The 22355-nt window shown below is 46.3% G+C and overlaps 1 protein-coding gene across 4 annotated transcripts in view; it reads right to left on the reverse strand.

The window, feature by feature from the left end:
• LOC108023859 (polypyrimidine tract-binding protein 1) overlaps positions 1 to 22355 on the reverse strand; it is a 140197-nt gene that overhangs the window by 31738 nt on the left and 86104 nt on the right. For 3 of the 4 annotated variants that reach the window (XR_006368554.2, XM_044095595.2, XM_050889127.1), the window contains one exon: positions 589 to 712. The exons of the other annotated variant lie outside the window; for it this stretch is intronic. Coding sequence is in view for 2 of the 3 variants with exons in the window: in XM_044095595.2 (XP_043951530.1) it covers positions 589 to 712 (124 nt within the window). In the remaining variant the exon portion in view is untranslated. Of the gene's footprint in view, positions 1 to 588; positions 713 to 22355 lie in introns of those variants that run through there. 4 annotated transcript variants of the gene reach the window in all.

Genomic DNA, 22355 nt, shown 5'->3' on the forward strand with positions numbered 1-22355 from the left:
TGACGTGGTCTGTTATAATAAATATTGGGGGTGACGTGGTCAAGTGTAATACAAATTTTGAATGACGGTGACAATTGTAAATATAGATTACATTAGTTTAACAATACCAAACACTAACATGTTTTGTGTTGTTAGTTGCAAGTTGTATTGTGAAGTTGTATGTTAATAATTTGTTTACCATTCAATGAAGAACAATCAAAGTGCCTCATTAAACGATTTAAAAAAATTTTACTTGCAACATACAAAATGCAACTTGGAACATTTTATTTGGATAAAACACTATTCAATGATAATTTATAAAAGCTACTTATATTACACAAGCTTAAATAGACTTTTTCCCCGTGTTGAGCACAGTCCCGGTGGACGTGGTTAATTGGCAGACAAACCCAACTGGGCCCAAGACTATGGCTGCAAAATGCACTTAACTTGAACGCCGCTCAGGGGACGACAGAGGCAAAAGGCTGGGCTTAAGCCAAGACAAAAGGCAAAGCAAGGGCAAATGCAAAGGTAAAGGTAATGCCGGAGAGACAGAGGCAGATAGGGAGGATAGACAGAGATAGATGGAAGAGTAGGGCACAGAAGACTTACCAATTCCGCCGGCCAGCACGGTGCCCGGCTCCAGCTTGGCCTTCTTTGTGGCCAGGTCCTGATTGTTATTGTCGGAAGCGGGCGCCATGACTGCTGCTTGACTCAAAAGTTCGTCGCTTCCGCGCTGATTTACAGTTACACAGTTACGGGCAGAGGTGCGGATGTGGGTGCGGGAGCAGTTTCAGTTTCAGATGCAGATGCAGGAGCAGGTAGGCACAGGCACAGGCAGTTGGTTAATATATTTTTATATTTTGTAGTTGATGCACAGGCGGCAGGGCAGGCACAGACAGAAGTTGAAGATGGTTTATTTTCAGTAGTAGTGGTGTGTAGTTGTAGTAGATGAAGTTTATATATACGTATACGAGTACGGTACATAAAAAGAGAAAATAAAGAGAGAGAGAACAATATAAATATTTGATATTTACGCAAGTTAAATAAATTACAGCGATTCTTCAGTCCCACTACCCGCCCACTTTGCGTAGCATTTGCATAGCTCTCGGATTTTGTTTAGGTTCGGTTCTCCAGTTTGGTTAAAGTCAACAAGAAAAGTGGGTAAGTGGAAATTATTGTGGCAAGCGGACTGCAGTTAATCATTATCCAGTGTTGGCGTAGCTATTTACTGACCGAGCCACCAGAGCGGTTGCCAGAGACGCAGCTTCATCAAAATTAAATCCACTCGTTCCTATTTGGTTACCCCGAAAAAAAGTAGTGCAAATAATTGCACAGCTCGGGAAAATATTCATTTGAATTAGCCACTAAGCAGCTTGCGCATTGTGGCTCCTGTTTCTGCTTTCCGTTTGCTTTTTCCTGCTTTATTGCAGCGCTAAACTCTAATTACAAAGCACATGAGTGTATTGTAATTACATGTGACACTTAATTACCGCACTCACACAAAGAGTCGAAGCCAAAACCAGAAGCGGAAGTTGAAGCACAAGCATCAGCCACCGAGCCAAGCGTACACTGGGGAAAACAATGTGGCCTTGCCAAACTGTTAAGTTTACCATGACTCTTGCTATTAAAATACAAAGGTATAACGAAACTGCAATGGTCATAGAAGTATTTCTAGTTCAATACATATTAAGGTTTCCAATAATTCAGGTACTATTATTATTAAAGGTGTTTGGTTCTAGCAATCGTGTCCAGGTTCTTGCAGTGTGGGAATCAAAACCGGTGGCGGAGTCGAAGTCGGATTCCCAGAGAGCATCGAGAGTAACCGAGTTAAGCCAAACATTAAATGTAATGCGGCCCATAAAAATAAAGCTGCTACAGCTTCAGCTACTGCTGATGCTGACTGTATTGTGCTAAGCAGGATGCGTGTGTTGGTGGCCGTGCCTCTGTGTGAGTGGGAGGGTGGGATGTGTTTGTTCAGTTTCTGCTGCTATGCATTAGCGGCAATGACAAAAAGTCAATAAACGGGAGCTGGCGATGGAAAGAGGGGAATTGCTGGGGGAACACTCTGCACACCGCACAAATTGAAAAGGGTAATTTTGTGTGAAGTAGGCACCTTTATGCCCCCGGCTCCATCGCCACTCCCATCCCATCATCAGCTATCAATGCTGACTACGCTTGAATTCGCCACTTGGCTTATCATGCTGCGCGCTCTCGCTTTCGCTTTGCCTTTGGCTTATTTGCTTTTTGCCTGCTGGCTTCTGCTTTTGTTGTGCCTTATTTGTTATTTGCTATTTGTTGCCGGGGTTTTTATTTTTATGTGCCTGCACGTTTTATATACATCCATAGCCGCACACATAAAGGAATTAGCTTAAATACAAAAACAACATGTGGTAATAGGAATAATAAGAAAAGCCAAAGCGCACACACACGTGAGGGTGGGGAGAGAGTGTGCGCTGTGCAATAGACAAAGCAGCGGCGAAAACCGCAAAAGCACTTCACTTGATAATATCACACACAAAAAACGACAGCGAAAAAACGCAAGCGGAAGCTCGCGTCTGTGTCTGAGTCTGTGTGCGTGCCAGCCTTTGTGGGAGTGTGTGTGTGGGCTGAGTAATGATATCAGCAGAAGCTGCTCACTCATGTTGTTGTTGTGCATTGTGTTCAACATATGTTCTGTAGCACACTTTTTGCTGCCGAAAAAGCAGTAGCATACTTTTTGGGGCTTCTTTTTTCACTGGACTTTATTAGGGTAATGCATATTGGTTTCCTTTTCGAGGGTGGCTTTCTGGACCTCTGTAGTGGGTAATTAAATTTTAAATGCCGTTCCGCTCAGCACCCCGCAGCCCCCGAAAGGGTTGCCAACTAACTGCGCTTACTTAGTACCAGTCTCTAATGCATTCGTTATGGCACATTAACGCTCCCCAAGTGCCGGCTGCCTGGCATGCTACAGGGATTTGTCGGCTCTCAACGGAATATCCTCGCAGTGAATGTGTGTGTGCCAGTGTGCATTACACGGTTCAGAAAGTCGGGCTAATGCCCTCCGCTGCCGCTAGGGCTCGGACTGTGCGACGATTTCCTTTTTGCCAAGCTGACCGGAAATGTTATTTTAATATGCTTTCTAAAAAGTATGCTAAATATTTGATTAGTAATTGTATGTGTGCGTGCGCCCTTTTCCCTCCTCGTGTGAGTGTATGGGTGTGTGGCACATATGGCCAGGACGATAAGCTGCTGTCCACTTTCCTGAAGGGACCTGGAGCGGGAGCAGAAAGCAGGAACCCAAGTGGACCGTTTCATTGTTGTCTCGCCTCTGTGCCATTTTAATGAATTTTCCCAGCGCCTCTGCATCCCCTCCACTCTGTTCATAAGCAACGTCCCATTGCCGGAGGGCGTGGGCAGTTTTCTGGGCACTCACTGATTTCTATGATGACATGTGCCTTTTCAGCCCCCCTTGTCTCTCTTTCAGCCCGTTTCCTTTGCTTCCGCCTTTGTTGCCGGGTAACTGGGTCAGCGCGCAATTGTTGCCTCTGAGGGTTGCTGCCTCCTACCTCTTGCCACCCACCGGCCTTCGCCCTTGCCGCTCGTGTTGTCGTTGTTCTTGTCCGAGGCAGCAGTGGAAAGATAATCACGCATATGCCTAACGGTTAAGTTTTTGAAGTGCGCCACGCTGACGGACACGGAGAAGGGAGCCCGACACGGAAGCAAAGGGTGTCAGCGTCATCAGAAGCTGGCACAAGCCCCACTTCCCCGTTCTTTATTGTTGCTGTAATGAGCAATTCATAGACTGCAAGAAATGCTGTCCATCTGTCTATCTTTCACGAATTAAAGGTCAAGTAATAGCAACTTAGTCATTCAATAATAAGTAAAAACGGGAGTGCAATTAATTTTCGGGTTATTTGAAAGTAATCGTTGGAGTTTTTATGATATCGGAAAGGACGTTGTGTTTTCAAAACACTGTTATGTAAAAAGTAATAGAGCAACTTTCAATCCTGAATTTAATACTTAATATTTTGGAATATTTTTTCCCCCGAGTGTAGAGGGCTCCGACATTGTCCCTTTCATATATATCCATCCACTGGACCCGGCCTTGCTTGGCTCTTCGGGGGCTGTTGTTGTTTAATTTCCCACAAGAGGCTCACATGCGATTTTCTACTCGAAGACGCTTTAAAAGGGAGCAAAGCTGAAAAGCTGAGCACTCACAGATCATGTGTAATTGAGAGCGAGGCAAATGATATGCACAGCATGTGATTATCCAGTCAAAAAGGGACTTTGGGTGTTATTACTGCTTCCAGGGCGGAAAAATGGGACAGGCTTAGAGGGCTCAAAGTTGCCTGGACACGAGAAAATAAAAGTCCCCAAATTAGAAGGCAGTCCTTACATAATGAGCAGTTCTCTATGTTTATGTCCATGACTTGTGATTTGCCCGTCCACTGTCATAATTTTATTTGCCGCAAAATGCCATCCAAGTGGGTGATTCAGCAGCCAGTCTGCCCAACTTTAATTCCACCATGAATCCAGTTGATAATAACTCTGCTCTCAGTTGTGTGGGTGGTGAAAAGAAGGATGAGGCGGGGGCACCATATCAACGCCCTCATTTATTGTACGGCCTCTGTGTTGTGTTCTCAGCTCTCTTTGTCATGAATTTATGACGACGGCATATGAATATTAAAATCGAATATGTTGCTGTCGATTAAAGGCTTTTCGTTTTGTCTGACTGTCTCTGGACCACAATGGCGGCCGAAATGGTAGCAGTGACAAAATATAACTTAAACGAAATCAATTTTGGATACGAGCTTCTTACGTCCTACCATGTTTATTGCTGCTGCCAAAATGATAAAGGAGCTGCATTTGTAATAAACAGTTATAAGGAATTATGAATACCCTCGGGTAGTCAGTTCTATCTGTTTGACCTCTACCGTTAGTGTGTGTTTCGCTCACGACACAGATACGACTCAATATTTCCGCTGGTGCACCGGATCGGTTCATTGATGTCGACTATCGACTCCCCCAGCTTCCCCCGCTGACATCATTGATGACGAGGATGATGATGCTGCTGACGGCGATGATGGCATATGGGGATGCAAAAAATTGCATATGTAGGTAAAAATAACAACAGCGCAAAACTGCAGCCATAACAAAGCGGCAATCTCCGGTACACCTCCCGCTCGACCCCCTTTTGAAATAACAATTATTGCTGCCGCTCATGCAGCAGCAGCTGTTCCACCTGGCGAAACGAGGAACTTCCCATTTCGAGGATGCCTTAAAGCCGTCTTTAAAGTGCCAGCCAGGCATCCAATAAATTCTAATTAGAAGGCCAAATGAGACAGCCACTCAACCACCCATCCACTTCGACTCGAGCGCTATTTGTTAGCTAGTTGTCAGTTGATAAACGCAACTTGTAACTGCGGCCACATAGACACAGATATGGGACTTTAACCCAACTCAATCCACCAGCCGCCGACTAAAGCACCTTACCACCTAACCCACCTGCCGGCTGGCGGCGGAGAAGGCAATAAATTATATGAAAATGCCGCCAAAGTGTAACAGCTGCGGTTCTTGCCAAACTCCGGCCACAGAAGCCGGAGAAGGGGCATCGAAACCACAGCAACAAGAAAGAGTCACCGGCTCAGCTCAAGTTTAATATGAAATACTCGTATCTAAGAGCCTGGCCCTCCCCTGCCAAGTCATTTTATTTCATATTTTTCTGTCTAGTTAAAAAGAGGGAACGATGGAAATTTATGTAGAAGCTTATATATATAGGGGAAGAGCTGCCAGCTGAATACCACTAAATATTTACGCTTTGGCTTTTATTGCTTCCGAGAGTCGGGAACTCTTTTTATTTCAATTTGTTTGCATAAATATTTGAAGCGAAGCTAAATTAGAATGTCGAAAGGCGAGAAAAAATGACTTCAGCTACAGCACGTGCTGTGTGAGAGGGGAAAATAAACTTGGGCAAGTTTGGCCAAAACGATTTGTAGCAATTCCGCTATTAGTATACTCCACTCCACTCTGCGCCGCACTCCACTCTATTCCAGTCTGCACAAAGCGAAATCGAAAGGAAAGCAAAGGAGGCGCAAAACTTTTCCTGCTTATGCATTTATCACCTTTTCCCCACACTTTTTCTGTGTGCGAGAGTGCAAAAAACTTTGCCTGGCCTAGTGCCAGGCAATTGGTTGGGGGAAAGCCGGCAAGGGGAAATGGGGGAAACTCCTGGCGGGCACATTTCGAGCGCCCGCCCGCATAAATTATTCAAAACATGTGTTCCTCGAGTATCTGAGTGTCTGTATCTCCGACTGTCTGCCACTGACTGCTCTGCGCTGCGCGTCTCACCATTCAGGTTCACGATTCGCCGTTCTGGCAGCAAATGCAGTAGAAAAACTACCGTGCCCTGAAAGGTAGGCAAGCGTTTTCCTCCGTAGTCCTGGCACCCTTCCTTTCCGCTTTATCTCAGGGCATTTATTTGTGTATGACAATTTCATTGATATTCCCCTTCCCGCGCGCCTCTCCTCTTTCCACACTTTACGCACGGCCGAAAGTTTTGGCAATTTTTTATTTGCTTCTCTCGCCACGCGACTTCTGCTGTCTATAAAGATATTCACTCGCCTGTAATGCGACATCGTATATATATGCACTGGGAAACAAGTTTGAGGAAGGGGGATGTTCAAAAATAAGACACAGAAACACAATTTTTATGTTCGCCCTGAGCTGAATAAATTTCCGATTGTAAATTCTAAAAATATGATATTTAGAAGACTGAATAATGAAACAGAGTGCAGTAAAAACAACATTTTTAGATGATTCTACATTCTAAGTACGAATAGATATCTTTTGCATTTTGGCGATACCCATATTTCCCAGTGCACAAAGAGTTGGGCATGCGTGTGCTGAAAGTGTGTGTATATATGCAAATGACAAGCATTTGCCGTTTAGCATTTCTAATGAGCCCAGTCAGAGATTCTGGTCCTGACCTTAGCAACGATTACCGGGCGGCATAAATCTTGCCGGGATATTGATTCTCCGCTCCTCGGGGAGTTGTGTGCCAAGTACTACGGTTTACTATGCCATTCTGGCGGCGTGTTGAGGGGATATTTTAAAATAAATTATACCTTTTTAAAGCGGCCACGAAGCACGTATGGGGAGCTTGACCCAGGAGCCAGGACCCGCTCCCGGGTTCATACAAAATTCAATAGCAATGAAATTTATGGCGGCTGGACACTGGCAATAGCGAAAATATGCTGCGCTCGCGTTTCACCGGAGGGTTCGTGGGTGTTAATATGGGATGGGAAAAATGTACACCCAACCCTCATATCCCGCCCCACCCACGTGCTGTGCCTTATTTATTTTTATGGCCTTCTCTATTTGCTTGCCGTTTTGTGCGGCAGCAGCCCAATAAAAAATGCATTAAAAGCGTCTGGGTCTGGGAGGAAACGACGGTGAACAAACATTTCGGCTTGTCCTCTGTCTGCTCGACTTTAAAGGACTTCCGGGCCGAGACAACACGCTCCTCACATTTGCATGACAGGTGGCAGCATTGTTGCTGGGGTTGCAAGTCAATGAACAAATTCGCCATGCCAATTCTCAAATGTCTAATATTCAGGCAGCTATTTGCTCACGGCTATGTGTACAAATAATTTGTTTGCCGCTGGCTGCTATCCTTGCCAGTCCTTTCCTTTGTTTGCCTCTATTTTCCTGCTGTCTATTCGACTTCCATTTCCACAGAGCCACTCCCACCTCTCTGCCTGCTCCGGGATCCATTTGCCGCTCGCTTTGCTTTCACTTGCCAGCGCCATCACGGGGAAAAACATTTTTAATGCCCCGCCATTTTTTATAGCGCCACACTTGAATGCGCTTAAATATTTTATGTAATTTTTAGCAATTTATTTAGCGCATTATTCGTTGGGCCAGCAGACAGCCTCTGGGCCCGACATTTATATCAATTCATGGTCCAAAATTTCGTTGACAAATTTCAGCCCCCGAGGATTTTCCCACAGCCGCGGAAATCTGTCGCGTCAATTTCAATTTTTATTTCGGCTGATTCTAATTTTCGGGGGACGCAAGGCTCAATTAATATTAGCGGTGTGTAATTAGATTTGGCTTGTTAAATTTGTGCGGCAGGGCTTAAAGATACGAAATTCAGTTGGGCGCAACTCCACTGCGCAATGGAAGGGCACTGGCATAACGAAGTTAGTTGTGTCTCTGAATCCCGGCACTCGGCACAATCGGGAATTAATCAAATTGCTGAACAATTTGAATAACTTTAATGGACTTGTGGCACATACCAAAGCCGAGTGGCACGAACACACAACTCACAAGGATTCCCTTTTCCACGGCCATAAATCCACTGCACGCTACTCCCCGGCCAACCCCGATCCTCGCTGCTCGCGTCATGTTTGGTAAGTAATTGATTTATATATAAAAACATGTTGCATGCCACAACGATTGCAGCTTGTTGCCGTCGCAGCTCCGTCGTTGTTGTTTTTTGGTTTGTCGGCGTGTTTGCTTCTAAATTTATACACCCCCTCACCCGTTCGGCGTTTGCCTTCGCCCCCACCCTTCACCCCCAAACTCCGCCCTCTTGCATTCGAAACGCAAACTCGCATGTTTACATATCGATTACTGCGCGCCTGCTGCAACATCAGGCTTTCTGCATTCGTATGTGTGAGTGCCGGCGTGGGCGTTAGGCAATAAAAAGCAGGGGGCGTGGGCAATGGGTGGGCGAAAACATGTTGCATTTTACGCCATGTTCCCCAACAAGAACATATTTTTTAAAGCCGCTTCTCTGGCTATTGATTTTAAGCCTTTTCGTGCCATTGCCCACTTTTGGCAGCACTTTAAAAACGAATTTGCGACTAATTAAACGGAAAAGGAAGAGGACAGCGGAATACCTAAACGATTTGTCTACGACGGCAAATTAAAGGCTTTAACAACTGGGGCATTCGGACCCGCCATTCGGCCAACTTGCAACAAGCTCGTGTCGCCGGCTCGTTACTTTTTCGCTTTTACGACGCGCCCACAAAAGGGGGCGGGGCCATAAACCTAGGCATAGAAATGGTGAATGAATGGCAATGGACACTGTGCAGGCCAGAGGAAAGGCATACAAAATTATCTACATTTAATGGCGAGCCCTAAAAATTAGCGAGAAATGCTCAAATTAAACATAAAACTGAGCACGGCCCGAAAGCGTGAGGGTCAGAGGTTGCGAAGTCGAGGCAGCGGGGAAGCAGCAGGACAGCCGAGGAAAAACTCGGTTTGTGGACATGCGTCTGGCGGAAACATCAAAATGACATCCATTAACACACCTATTAATCACAAAAAATAGAAAGCCAAGCCAAGCCGACCGTGAACGACAGGCCAGCAGCGAAGCCTTCCGTCTCTGAATTTTCTACACAGGGAAAAAACCTATGTAATCTATTCCCGAATCTGATAGTGGAACGACATTAAAGTCAAGTCAACCCTTTTGTAGTGTATATAATATTAAGTCCTGTTTAGGGACTTTTAACGTATACTTGAAAACGAGGTACTTTAAAATTGACATTCTCACAATGTTTTCACTGTACAGTTTCTAGCCCAAGTCCCAGACCGCGGCTAGCCATAAATGACGAGTCAGTGCTCTAAAAAGTAGGCAATGTCACAACATTATGGCCAGGTGACAAAAAGAAAACAGAAAAAACGAACCCCTAATAGAAAGCTGCCAGAGCAACAGCAACAACCAACTAAATAGCACAAAATGTAAAATAAAAATGTCAAAAATGTGACAGTCGACGCGTCGACAAAGCCAAACTTGCCGCCGTGTTGTTGGTGTTATTTCTTGGTGCTTTGGCTCCGGGTTTGGGTCACAAGTTGGCCGGCATCGTCGACGTCGTCGTCGTCATAAAAACCCGCAAAGTGGGTGGTGATGGCCAATTAAGTTAACGACGGACGGCGGAGCGGAGCGCCAACTTTGCGGTCGAGCCACCACTGGCTAATGTGCGCAGCTCACCAGGAATCCACCCTGGACTTGGGCCTAACCTATTGTAATCTAAAACGTTCATTGGGCAGGTTGGCAAATGGAGCGGCCCTAGGATCCGGCTTCCTTCCTTCCTTCCTCCGTGTTTTCCTGCAGCGTTGTCGCCTTCAACCATCCGTCCGGTTGTGGTGCTACTTTGATGGTGGTGGCGCTGCCATCGACTCCACGGGTCGTGTGCGCTTGACTGGCAGATCAAGAGACAGGTGACTGAACCAATTAACAAAGAGCCAGCCACCAAAACTTCGCCAGCAGCAGCAGCAGAGGAGGAAAAGCCAAAAACAAAAGAAGAACACGACAGAGAGTGGATGGAAAAAATGTGAACGTAGCTGCAGGTGACGGGCGACTAGAAATTAGCCCACATTTTTCGAGAAGCGCCCTGAAGTGGAGAGCCGCCAGCAGCTGTGGCCGCCCGAAAACACAGCCTCCGCTCCTCTGCCCAGGCGCATGGCGTATACGTAATATATACAATGTAAATAGACGCCAGCGCCAAATGTCTCGCAAGTTGCAAATTAATTTCTCCCAGGAATGGTCCCAAGCTGCTCAGGGAAATATGGGAGGGAAACACTTTGTAGTGGGTTGCTCCTGCTGGCTGTTTCCTGCTCATAATCACCATCATCAGGACGATGGGGCTCAGCCACTCTTCGTCATCATTGCGGTTGTCACAGCATATTCCATTAGCAATTATGAATATGGAATAGCGGAGACCGTGACTAGTCCTGCTCTCCCAGTAATCTGGATCCCCTCCCCTGCGCCGGCAACAGCGACTACTTAAGCCGAGGCAACGATGCCGTTAAGTGCTATATTCCTGCCACGTTTCAAGTAAGGCGCTACTTTTTTTACACGGAGCGAAAGCCTTCGAAAAATCAGCCATATTCTTGGATTCTAAGAGAAAATATAAGAGACGTTGTACTCGAGCTTACAAGTTGTTTCCAAAATGAAATGAAATGTACGAATATCTGTATTTACTGCTACAGCTGTTTCAGGGGTCTTTTTAATTTGCCAGTGCAGAGGTGAGTTTTGGTTTCGTGCCACATACAGCGACAATCGGTAGTGTGTTTGTGAGCCGTAAAAGCAACAAAGCTGCACTTGTCCTAAGAGCTTTTTGAGAGCGCGAAACATGTGCGGCACAGCTTAAAAGCGGAATTTCATGGCGGCCATAACGGCCCGCAAATAGGAGAATAAAAGAACCAGCTGCCTGGAAGCCTTCAAGTGATCCTTCGAGTTTCGTGGCAGTGATCACAAACTGTCCAAAAGTTGTCAAACAAGCCAGCCAGGCGTACGATGAAACACAGAACGAGAGAGCCAGAACACGGAGACAACAACCGGAAAATGGGTTTCCAAGCAAATTATCTGCCTGCCAGGCCATGCCAAAGCCCAAATACCAAAGCACCCGTCCCCCTCCGGCCAACAACAACAGCTCTAAACAGTTTCAATTTCAGTTTTGGCAGCCAGTGTGTCCTGGAGTGGGTGCGGCAGCAGGGAGAGCAGGGACCACACAAGCCGGGGTGCACATATGACAAATATGCATAGACATTGTCTATTGCCACACGCTTGCGGGCTGTCTTTGTCCGCTCTCTCTGCCCGATGTCCTGATGCAAGGATGCCTGCCTGCACTGGTAGAAGTCAGGGGTATGTTTCCAGTTGCTTTGCAAAACAAAAACCCGAGAATCGATAAGAGTACTTGCACCATTTCTCAATCATTAAATAAGAATGAGAGATTGAGGCCATTTAAAAATGAAGTAAAATGCATATGAAGACCTTGTCAGTCCACCTTTTCTCGCCGTGCACGCGCCGGATGGATGGCTGAGTGAATGTGATGGAATGGTCGGACGCTTCTTTGGCCACCGCCGCACCAAAAACCGACCGGCACCGCTGGCGACTGTGGATAGTGCCAAATTATGGTGCTTGTGGTTTTCAGTTGCGCGAAATTTGCTTTATGACGGCGGACTGGCAGATCCGATCGGTCGGAGGTTGGTTGGCCATGGCTCCGTGTCCCCATGTCGTGTAATCCACGTCAGCCCCTGCGAGTGTGCGTGTGTCTGCGTGTTATTTGATACGGTAATCATGTGACAAATATGCTGCTGCCTCCGCTTCTGTTTCTGCTGATGCCGCCGCTGCTGCTACTGCTTCTGCAGCGGCTGCCTTGCCGCTTTGATTATGCGCATTAATGAGCCGCAGAAAGAGCGGCACGGCGGCAAACGGAGAGCCATTTGCATTTGCTCTTCATTAGCCGGTTGAAGCGCTCTGATTGTGTTTGTCCTGTGTGCTTCAGTACGAGTGTGTGTGTCTGGCTGATGGAAAGCGGCTTTTCCGGGAAATGCATTTAACAAGGAATCCGCTTTAAAGGTGCAGCGCCAGCCCATAAGTCCCATAATTAGCGATATTTGTGGGTGTGTGCCAGCGCTGATCGCTTTTCTCCTTCCCTCTGTCAGATGCATTCTATAAATGCAACTAGTCCAACACTGGGAGAAAACAGCAGGACCAATTAGCAACGAATTTAAAAATTATTTAAACACATTTTATTTTAATACCAATTGCTTTTTCTGGAATAACAAGTCCGAACTTAAGGTTGAGTTAGCTGAATTTTTTTCAAAATGAGCACATGTTTACCTAAAGCCAGAGCTGCCAAGTGCCCGCTGCATTGTTCCCGGCTGTCCCCCTACACCCCTACCAAATTAACCCCGATTTTCGCCCTTTTAGTGATGAGCGAGGACAGGACGCATAATGGACATCGGGCCAGCAAAAACGGAAATGACCAGGGCACATAAAAAACAGGCAAACTGCCTGGCAGACAGCAGGGCAGACACACACGGGGCCATAAAAACAGACACTGACCCACACCCACACGGAAAATGCGAACGCAATTCGCTGTAATGACCGCAGCACACGCACACAGAACCAGAGAGGGGCAGTGGGGCGGACCTCCACCATTTGTAACTGCATTTATATTGAAGCGACCGCATCTGTTGCGGTTATGTGGTATGCAAAAATGCATTTTCGCGCACAGATAAACATACAAAACTGGCGATGATGGGCGACTGAACCGCCGCCTGTGCTCCGCTTTTCTGACCCACCGGCGACTTTGCGTCGGGGGGCAACATCGCGGCGCTGTCCTTTTCGCCTCGTTTCCGCTCCGAGCTCGTGCTGTGCTTCCGGTTTATTAATGTTTTTAAGCCCCGCTTTTTTCAACGCAGCTCCTTTTGGCAATTAAAATATTGAAAGGCGGCAAATGAACCCGTGCGGGACTGATCCATTTAATTTGCTAGAAAAAATCGCACAGATCGCTCGCACATATGTGTGTAATATTCATAATTGCCATTAAAATAATGCAACATTGATGATGATGGCCGTTGACATGGCTAATGAAAGGCGGCCATGAATAATTCTCCTCGCATCGCACGATGAGTTTCGTGAAATTTAAATTGATATTAAATCGAGTGGGGCCACACTGATAAATGAAAGCGTGCGACTTTCACCCGGAGACAAAGGCGCCTCCTAGCGGAGGATTACGGATGGAGTGAACCGGAAGTGTTGGTCCGTGACACTAACGATGAGCAAGTAAGGCGGGCGCGCCGGGGGTGGCGCAGAGATGACGGATGACACGAGCGAGATGTCGGCACATAAAAGAGTCGGACCAGACGGCCAACAAATATCGGTACACGCGGGGAGGTGAGGTGCCAAAAAGAAAAAGAATGGCATGATTCATGGACGATGGGTCCACGCGAACGTTTGACAGTCATCGCTTGTCCACACCTTTCCCCTTTTATCGGAAAAGCTCAAAAATATTTGTTAGAAATCAACAAATCAACGGGCCAGAAGGAGAAAACTTTTGGCCATGTGCAAAGTGAAGTGGAAATTTTTGCATAAATCAAAGCTAAAAGTGTTAACACAAAAAATGAGGAGTAAAAGGGGCGAAAATTGAATTTTACAATCTATCCAGCTTCTCCACCCCAGCACTTTTTCCAACATTTCCCGGTTTGCTATCCTTTACTTTCCCTATCTCCGAGTTCTTATTTGCTCGTTGGCTTTGCCCCTTTTGTTTGCCGTTGCACAGAAGAGGCCTTTGGGCGAATTTTTGGCTGTTTGTTGGTTTTCAAATTTGCGGTAAATCGGAAACGCGCCGTAAGTTAAATGAACTCTCCCCGCACCCCGCCGCATTCAGAACGAACCGCAGGACAGACCGACGACCGGACGTGAAGCCAGACCCGTACACTAAGCAAAAGGACAAACAGACTAAAATTTACTCTGGGAAAATTTGGAAATTTTAAAGTCTCTTGTCTTAGGATTTTAGAAAACACAGCATCCCGGGTCGCTAACAGTTCGTGGTTTCTGTTCTCATAGAGGCTTAGGAATTTCGCTGAGTGTAGTCAAAGGTCGGCGGCGTCGCATTGTAGCAACTCGTTTCCTAGTTGTCTTTCCGTTTCTTTCCATTTATTTACATGTTGCTCCCTGTTATTGTTCTTTATTTTTATTTTATTTATCCTTTTCGCAATTTGTTTTCATAGGATTGCTGCCGGCTGGGGCTGTTAATCAGTGACCTGCGACCAAGGAGCTTTGATTTTTTTCCGTTTTGGGGACCTAGACAAATTTGCTTAATTGCGTATAATTTGTGGCGAGAAAGGTCGACCCCAAGACCGAATAGGAAGCGGTCAAAGAAATGAATATAACGTAAGGGTTGGGGCAGAGCAGAACTCGTTTTAAAAACCAGCCAGGTGAAGCCCAAATAAAATCGCTTTTCGCCGCACACGCACTCTGCGCCATGAATTATAAGCGAAGGATTAGAACGAGCAGCCCTACAAAACGCCAGGGCTTCCCTGATGGAAATTATGAATGGAAAAACTGGGTGGAAAAATAAATCTGCTTGGAATTGAGTTCGAGCGACAACAAGGAGACCTCCCAACATGTGTGTATGGGTCCACTGAAATTGCAGATAAATTTATTGAAAATGATTGAGAAAGCGAGTGATGCCCCACCTGCCTCCGGGAGTATAGAGCAAACATTGTCAGACCCCACACTCAGACCATCCACCTTTGGGAGTGCTCCATATCGTCCGCCTGCAAGCGTCTCTCAGATGCATGAATTTTGCGCAAGATGAGGAAAATATTGATGATTTGGCAAATGTGTATTGAAAAGGTAAAAGCTATTGAATTGCCAGTGCAGCAGAGCAACTACACTTTGCATGTTAGTCCATGAATAAGCGAATGTGGGATCTCAGTTCGAAGCGAACATGGAAAACGTATTAGTAACCGGAGCATTGTTGTTCTGAAAAAATAGAGAGAAGCATATTTTCCCCGCTCGCCAGATATTATCCAAGGATTTTGGACGCACAGCCAGCGAGTATTAAATTTCAGCAATTTGGGATTAAAATTCGCCACATTAAGCGAAAACAAAACGTCAGCAGTGGAGAGTAAGTAGCAAACAGTGGCAAAAACAAAACGCAGCAGCAGAGGCGAAATTAATCTAAAAACTTTTTAATGCGCTTTTAAATGATGAAGCTGAAGGGGGTCGTCGGGCTGCCATGTTTTCCAGCGTTTCCAGCATCTCGCCTGCTCCACTGGCTATTCATAACCGAAGCCGGCAGGCGTTGTGGGTGGAACTGGGCGGAAAAGAGGCGGGAAAGGCCAGCAGGGGCAGGGAGGAAACTATCATTGCCGTTGTCGCTGGCTGTGCTGCAAATTACAAGATCCGACGCGGGACCTGCTGCGTTGCAATCTCAACCCCCTCCTCTCCCCCGAATAGGATTGTGCGGCAACCTGTTGCGAGGACCCTGCTCCTTGCTTTAATTTTTGCACAGTTAAGGGTGGGGGATGGGCGGTAGCGGTGGCCAGGGAGCACACAATTAAGTTTTAAGTTGCTGAAATTAAATGAAAACAGTGGGAATATTGAAATTGATGCAAACTTGGTTCAGCTGGGGGCGGGGAGTGATGAGAGAGGCGTATCTGGTTGGCAAACAAAGGTATCGCTTGATTAAAGTCTCCCCTGCCCGGACTGCACGCAGATTGCTATTTACCTTTGAGTTTTCATGGCATAAATCCAGGCGAACTAGGAGTAGTCAGTTACAGCAATTCATTAGCATCGGGCGAAGGGATTCTCTGATGGAAATTCCAAGGGAGGCGCTTTGCAAAATGGGTTTTTGGTGGCCAAAGTTTGTGCGGCACCAGAATTTGGAGAATTCATTGAAATGTTTGAGCAACTTTCGGTTCGCCAGCTGCTAATTGTGTAACTTGTCAGGGAGTCAGAGGGTCGAGTAACTTTGCACAGGCAGTCAGACATTTAATTAGTTGGCTTTCGTGTCATGTGCCGCAAAAGAGGAAAGCCACACCGAGAAAAACCGCGAGGAAAATCAGCACTTATTCTTGTCTCTTGTAAGTCAAGTTTAATACTCAAGTACAACAATCTTGTTCTATTTGGACTGCGATAATGGCAGCGACATCCCAAAATGCGTCAAGTTCTTAAGGGCTCTGCGACGGGGATGCGGATGCCCCAGCCACTGACGATAATTTCGAGCACTTAGCAAAAATAGCAACTATTAAATATGCATAAACGGCGGAGCAGGTCGCAAGCTATTAAACTGCCAGCAAGCCCCACACACTCGCCCCGCTTGTGTGACACTTTAAACAAAGCTTTGCATACATTTGGGCCACGTTGTCTGCTGCAGCGTCAGCTAGAAAACAAAAGCCACAGACACACACAAGCCGGAAATTCCTTTGGGCGAGCCTTAAGCCAAAGTGAACGCGTGCTTGCCGCAATGTCACATAAATTTGCATACATGAGGGCCGCTCTATGCCGCTCTCTTTCGCCCGGGAGCTGCCCGTCTCTGTCTAGGGCCTGTGTGCTAAGTAAACGAGCTGGTGTAACAAAAAGCTTTTAAAATATGCCGACGCGACACCTACAGTAAATTTTATACGCTTGCAGCTTAAATATTTACCAACACACAGAGTCACTGGCGAAGACGTGCTGGCATATGATAATAAAATCTTTATTTAATTGTAAAAATTGCGGCCGACCGAGCCAACTAGCTCTCTCTTTCGCTGGCGTAATAAAAATGAAGTTAATTTTAATTAAAATGCATGAGAGGTGCGTGAGTGTGTGCGGGGACAAATACCAAAAAGCTGCTGAATCGTAAAGTATGCACATGTGAGTGCGTGAGCGCCTCTTTTAATTTAAACTGTTAACCCTTTGGCTGGTGACTTTGTGTCCTGGCTGCTCCACCTCCCCCTCCTGCTGCTGCTGCTTCTGCTCCTGCTCCCCCAGATGGGTGTCGAATTATAGGCCATAATTGTCAATATTTGCTCCTCTTTATGGCCTTTATGACCGGCAAGCAGCCGCAGGAACGGTTGTTTTAGCGGTGGTGGCCAGGCCATGCATAAAATCTAATAATTACCGCCGAGAGTCAACCACCCTTTGCATGCTAATCAAGTTTGCAGCGCTTAAAGCGCAAATAAGCAGGCTTCGTTTTATTTCCACCTTTATTTCGTATGTTGCATGTTCTACGCGACGCTCTTTGTTATCTAAAAAATTTACGACAGCTGCCGCACCACGAGCTTAATGCGTGCGAACAGCTGCCGTGGCACGCGTTGCTGCCTCAAAAATTGCGGCCAAGGGGCGGAAGGCGTGGCTGAGCTGAAAGCCCTAAACTGGAGGCAGGGGGAAATGGACAAAATCCTTTTAAAAAACAATTTATGCCGACATTGCTGGAGCTGTTTCTGCTGTGGATGCTACCTTTTTCGTCAGGGTGTTTAACAAAGTGCTAATTTAAAAAGTTCGCCAGCAGCCACGTTGGGTAAGCGAGCGGTGAGCGGTGAGTAGCAACAAAGTAGGAAAATAGCAAAAATTGCTAATTAAAAATTTATATGAAGTTGGCAGTAATAGCATTTTTAATTATAGCCAACTCATGCGGCAGCAACAGAAACCAGTAACTGAACGCCAGGCAGCGGAAGTGCGGCATAAACATTTTTGAGGTCGTGGGGCAGGCCCTTTTGTTGTTGCGGCTGCAACTTCGATTTGGGCCACAAAAGGTGGCAGGGTTGGCCAAACAAAAAGGCCAGGCCCGGGCAGATTGTTAATTAAATCCGTAATCTACCATCGGTGAAGTACTGCCGGAGGAATTTTCCTAAGAATTTTCCGGGCCTAAATAAAGTTGAGAAAATACTTGCAGAGCTAAGCAACTGCATTTGACGTCTGCACTGAGCTGATCAAAGGCATTCCCTCCACTTGCACATAATGAAGAGGCCATTTGAAATATTCATAAATAGTCCGGCCAGCAGCAGCAATGCCAAATACACAATGCGTGCGTGTGTACGTGGGTAGAAAGCCAGAAGAATGCACCTTTCTTTTCCCTCTTATTGTTCGGCAGAGAAACCTTTGCATGCAAATAACAATTAATTCATTGTTGGCCTCTTGTTTTTCGGGCTATTTTGTTATGCATTCTTATTGATTCGCAGAGGCAGTGGCTGAGGCAGAGGCAGCGGCAGAGGAAGTCGCATTCACTTATTTAAGCCTGGTGTTTAAAGCCACAGGCCGCCGGCCAGACTGTTGCTGAAGTTCAATTGGAAACTTTTGTCAAATTAATTAATTAAACTACACTACAGCCGAGACGAAACGAGGCGAGTCGAAACGAGACGGGCATTGGCCGAGCAGTGGTATTAATAATTGAAAGGCGTCCGGTTGAAGTCGTCACTTTGTCCAGGACATGGCCCGAAGTTGTGTGAGCGGCGGCCAGCAAAACAAACAACTGGAACGGCGACCAAGTATTGCAAAAGTTGTAAAGTTCAACGGGCAACTTTGTAGGCCGACTTTCCCTCGGCCCCTTTCCGCCACACGTCCCCGTAAAACTTACCGCCTTTAAGAGTCTTTAAAAGCGTTTAGTGCTGCCAGCCGGCTGGGCCTTCGTTTCAATTTTGAGGCACATAAAAATCAACGCCACAGCCTAATTAGTGCTGGGTTGTTTGCCCGTCTTGGGGGTGACTTAACAGAAAGCACAACCCTCCCTGCAAATAGTTGAAAAGTTGTGAGCTAGCTATCATTTTCGCATCGGGCGAGTTTCTGCCTTTGTTGGGTTATGAATGCGCGGTTTTGTCTGCCTCAAAAATCAACTGATAGAGAGCTCGGCGAAACTTTTGCCAACCAGGATGATAAGCGCATTTACATGTTTATCGACTTGGGCGAGGGCGCAGCGTCTGAGCCTGGAGCCCTGGGCAGGACGCACTTCAAGTCATTAGGCAAGTAACTAACCTTTTGTTTATGGCTGCTGAATTTCTATAATAACAATTATGAAAATTAGCCGAGGCGAAGCGAGAAGCGAGCCGGAGCGGAGCGGAGGACCACGATGGCTGGTTGGCATTGTTTTCGCGGCTAATTAGGTTTGTGCCAAATAGGCAGAAAAGACGCTACTCACTGCAAATATGCCCTGAAATTAAATTAGTGTGCCATACTCGGGGGCGTGCTGCTGACAGGCCTTCTGTGCTGCCAAAGTAGAGTGGAATTTTCGGGCTTTCTACTTACTAATTGAGCCGGCATTTGGGCATAATCTTGTGGGTAACTCACCTGTAAATAAATCGAAAGAGAGAGACAATTTGATTAGCATGTTGAATTTGCTTTATTGCAATTGGGTTTGTCAAATCTTTTGAGCAATCAAATCTAATTAAGCTGGGCCCTAATCACTTTTTGTGGTCATCTTCGTCGACCAGAGATCGAAATCGGGGGAAGGGCGTACACATCTTGGCCGCAATTGTCAATAACAAATATATTGGGCCCATTAATTATGCAACTTAATTAGCAAAGGCGATAAAAAGTAAAGTGCTTCAGTTGTGCGACTCTCTTTATGTGCGCGCTGCCATTGTAATGGTCAAATAAATCCCTTTTAATTAAGAGATAAACAGAAGCAATTAAATTATTAATTATTGCCCCACACACAGGGTGAACATCACATTTGCATAGAAATATTGCAGGCTTAATGGGGAAAATATTAAAAAAAAAAACACGCGCTAATCCTTATGCATATGGAATCAATAATACGCCTGGCTTGTAAGCTGCTAATTGTTGCTAAATAAACAAGGCTGCCAACAAAAAAGCCCATAAAATATTTATCGCCTGGAGAGGAAATCAGCATCATCGGCAGGCGGTCAAGCGTTAACTTGTAAATAAATAATTTCGCCAGTTCATAAATATACACACTAACATCGTGCATCTGCCCGAGGGCCTAGGGTTCGCTAATTTATCGATCATCATCCGTCAAGGCTTTTAGCGCCCTGCCAAATATGTTTGCACTAATTGATTTCCTCTTCCTGTCGCCCCTGCGGTATACTCGCCTTCTGTGCACAGGACTGTCATCGATTTGGCATCAAAATCACGCTGTGACAATTGCATTTGGCAAATTTTCGTAATACAATTTCACTGGTCAACCGCAAGCAATGAAATTACGCATACGCCGAGGGTTCTCTTTCGTGATGCGATTCGATTTGGAAATATGCAAATATCCATGATCGATTCGCAGATGTACATTTTGATTTTCGTCGTTGGCAGTTGGTGGGCACAGTGAAAAAACATAGTTTATAACGATCACCTTTAAACAAAAAAATGATCATCGATTTCGGTAATTTTCCTCTAGTTTTTGTTGGCAAGCTGATAAATCGCGGCTTATTAGCCTGGCCCCGACCAGCTAACCAGGCTAACCAACTCAAATGTCATTAGAGGGTTAACGAAGGGGAAGGGGTCGAAACCGGAGCGCTGCTGCTGCCATTGTTTGTCTGGCTGACCCTTTTGCATAATGAAAGTAACGTTGTGGCAGCCATTTTGCGGTTTGACAAATGTTGTGTCAAATTCGGCAACACAGCCGCAACACAGGATGCGCAGAGCGGCAGGGGCGTGGGAGGGTTAGCATAGCGGGCTTTTGGTTGGACCAACCGCCGGACAACTTTGTCAAATGCTAATGGACTCTCCAGACCCCCACCCGCACACACACAAAGAACGAAAAATTAGCCATGGCTCCATTGCCCCAACACACTCGAGAGTCCTTGCAGGTGCATCCTCTGCCACACATTCTCCTGTTTGACTTGACAACAACGGTGAGCTGACCAGAGCAACCGCTGCTGTCGACAGCAACAATATCATCAGCGTCAACAGCAACAACCCGGCTGCAACATGAGCAACATTAAAAAACATTAGACCAGAAATCACTTGGCAGCAACCACCTCGTTTGTTGCAGGTACTCTCTCGCCCGGCTGTGGATGGCTGGGTGGCAGGGTGAAGGGAGCCTCCAGTGCAACATCTGAATCCACAAAATGCGGCTTAGGCACAGACTGATGATGATGTTGCTGCCTGTTAGCCGCTGCATGCCTGTCTGCCCCCTGTAGTTGCACTGGAAAAAATTCTACTACCCTAGAGGATAGTGAAAGTCCCTTTCGGCGACCAAATATAATTCGGGTTTCAGTTGTGAACCAGTTAGAAGTAAAACAGCAAGTGAAGTTCTCTTAATTTATATTAAGTTCATTTTCTGAAACTAGGAACCTTTTTTCGCCGCGTGCACTGCTGCCGGCTTGGCTGGTTGTCCTGGCAATGATTTGTTGGCATTTTCGCGGCTAGCACACACCGGGGGCCGGGAAGTGGGGGACACTGGGGGCAGCTAACCAGGGAACAGGCACCATCATCGTATTACCAAAAGTCGTGCCCCATCCAGCCTCCACCAGCCACCCTGTGTAAATGTAATCCCTATGTTTGGGTCTGGGCCCCGGCCACTTGCCAGTCACACACTCCATTTATTTTTCACTCCTTGACTGGCTCTTCTCGCCCGGCTCAGCCTCAAATGCACTCTGCAACCGCAGCCAGGATTCGGGAATCAGGACTACGGATTCGGAGGAGCGGGACTCGGAGCGATGCACTTTTCAGGCTAATGCTTTTGTTGCCGGCCTTGTTTGTTGTGTGTGGGCCGCCACTTTCAGGGCACTTACAGCAGCCAAGTTTCGGATCTCAGCTCATTTGCATATTTGAGAAGCGGGCGGCGCAAGTTTGTCCATTTTGGCTCCCGGAAAATGCAAAAGTTTTGCCTTTCGGCTGCGAAAATTTGTCTACAACTTAGGTCCGGGAATTAGTAAATATTTGCAGAGGCATTAGAAGCATCCTCGTCTGGCCATTGCCTAGACACCAAGATCGTCTGGCAGTCGGCTGCCCCGGGGGTCAAGGAAACCGAGTAAAAAATACAAAAATTCAATGCTCAATATTTGAGTAGAAACTGCAGTACACTTTCGCATTGTTCGCCCGTTTCCGTTCGAGTTCAACGAAATTGTCACGGCTACAAAAAGTCAACTCAACTTGTGAGTGCGGCAATAAATTTGAATAAATTAAGATTGATTTGTTGTTAGCCAGACGGAATATT

Source organism: Drosophila biarmipes, chromosome 3R, assembly GCF_025231255.1.
Source record: "Drosophila biarmipes strain raj3 chromosome 3R, RU_DBia_V1.1, whole genome shotgun sequence".
Lineage (NCBI taxonomy): Eukaryota > Metazoa > Arthropoda > Insecta > Diptera > Drosophilidae > Drosophila > Drosophila biarmipes.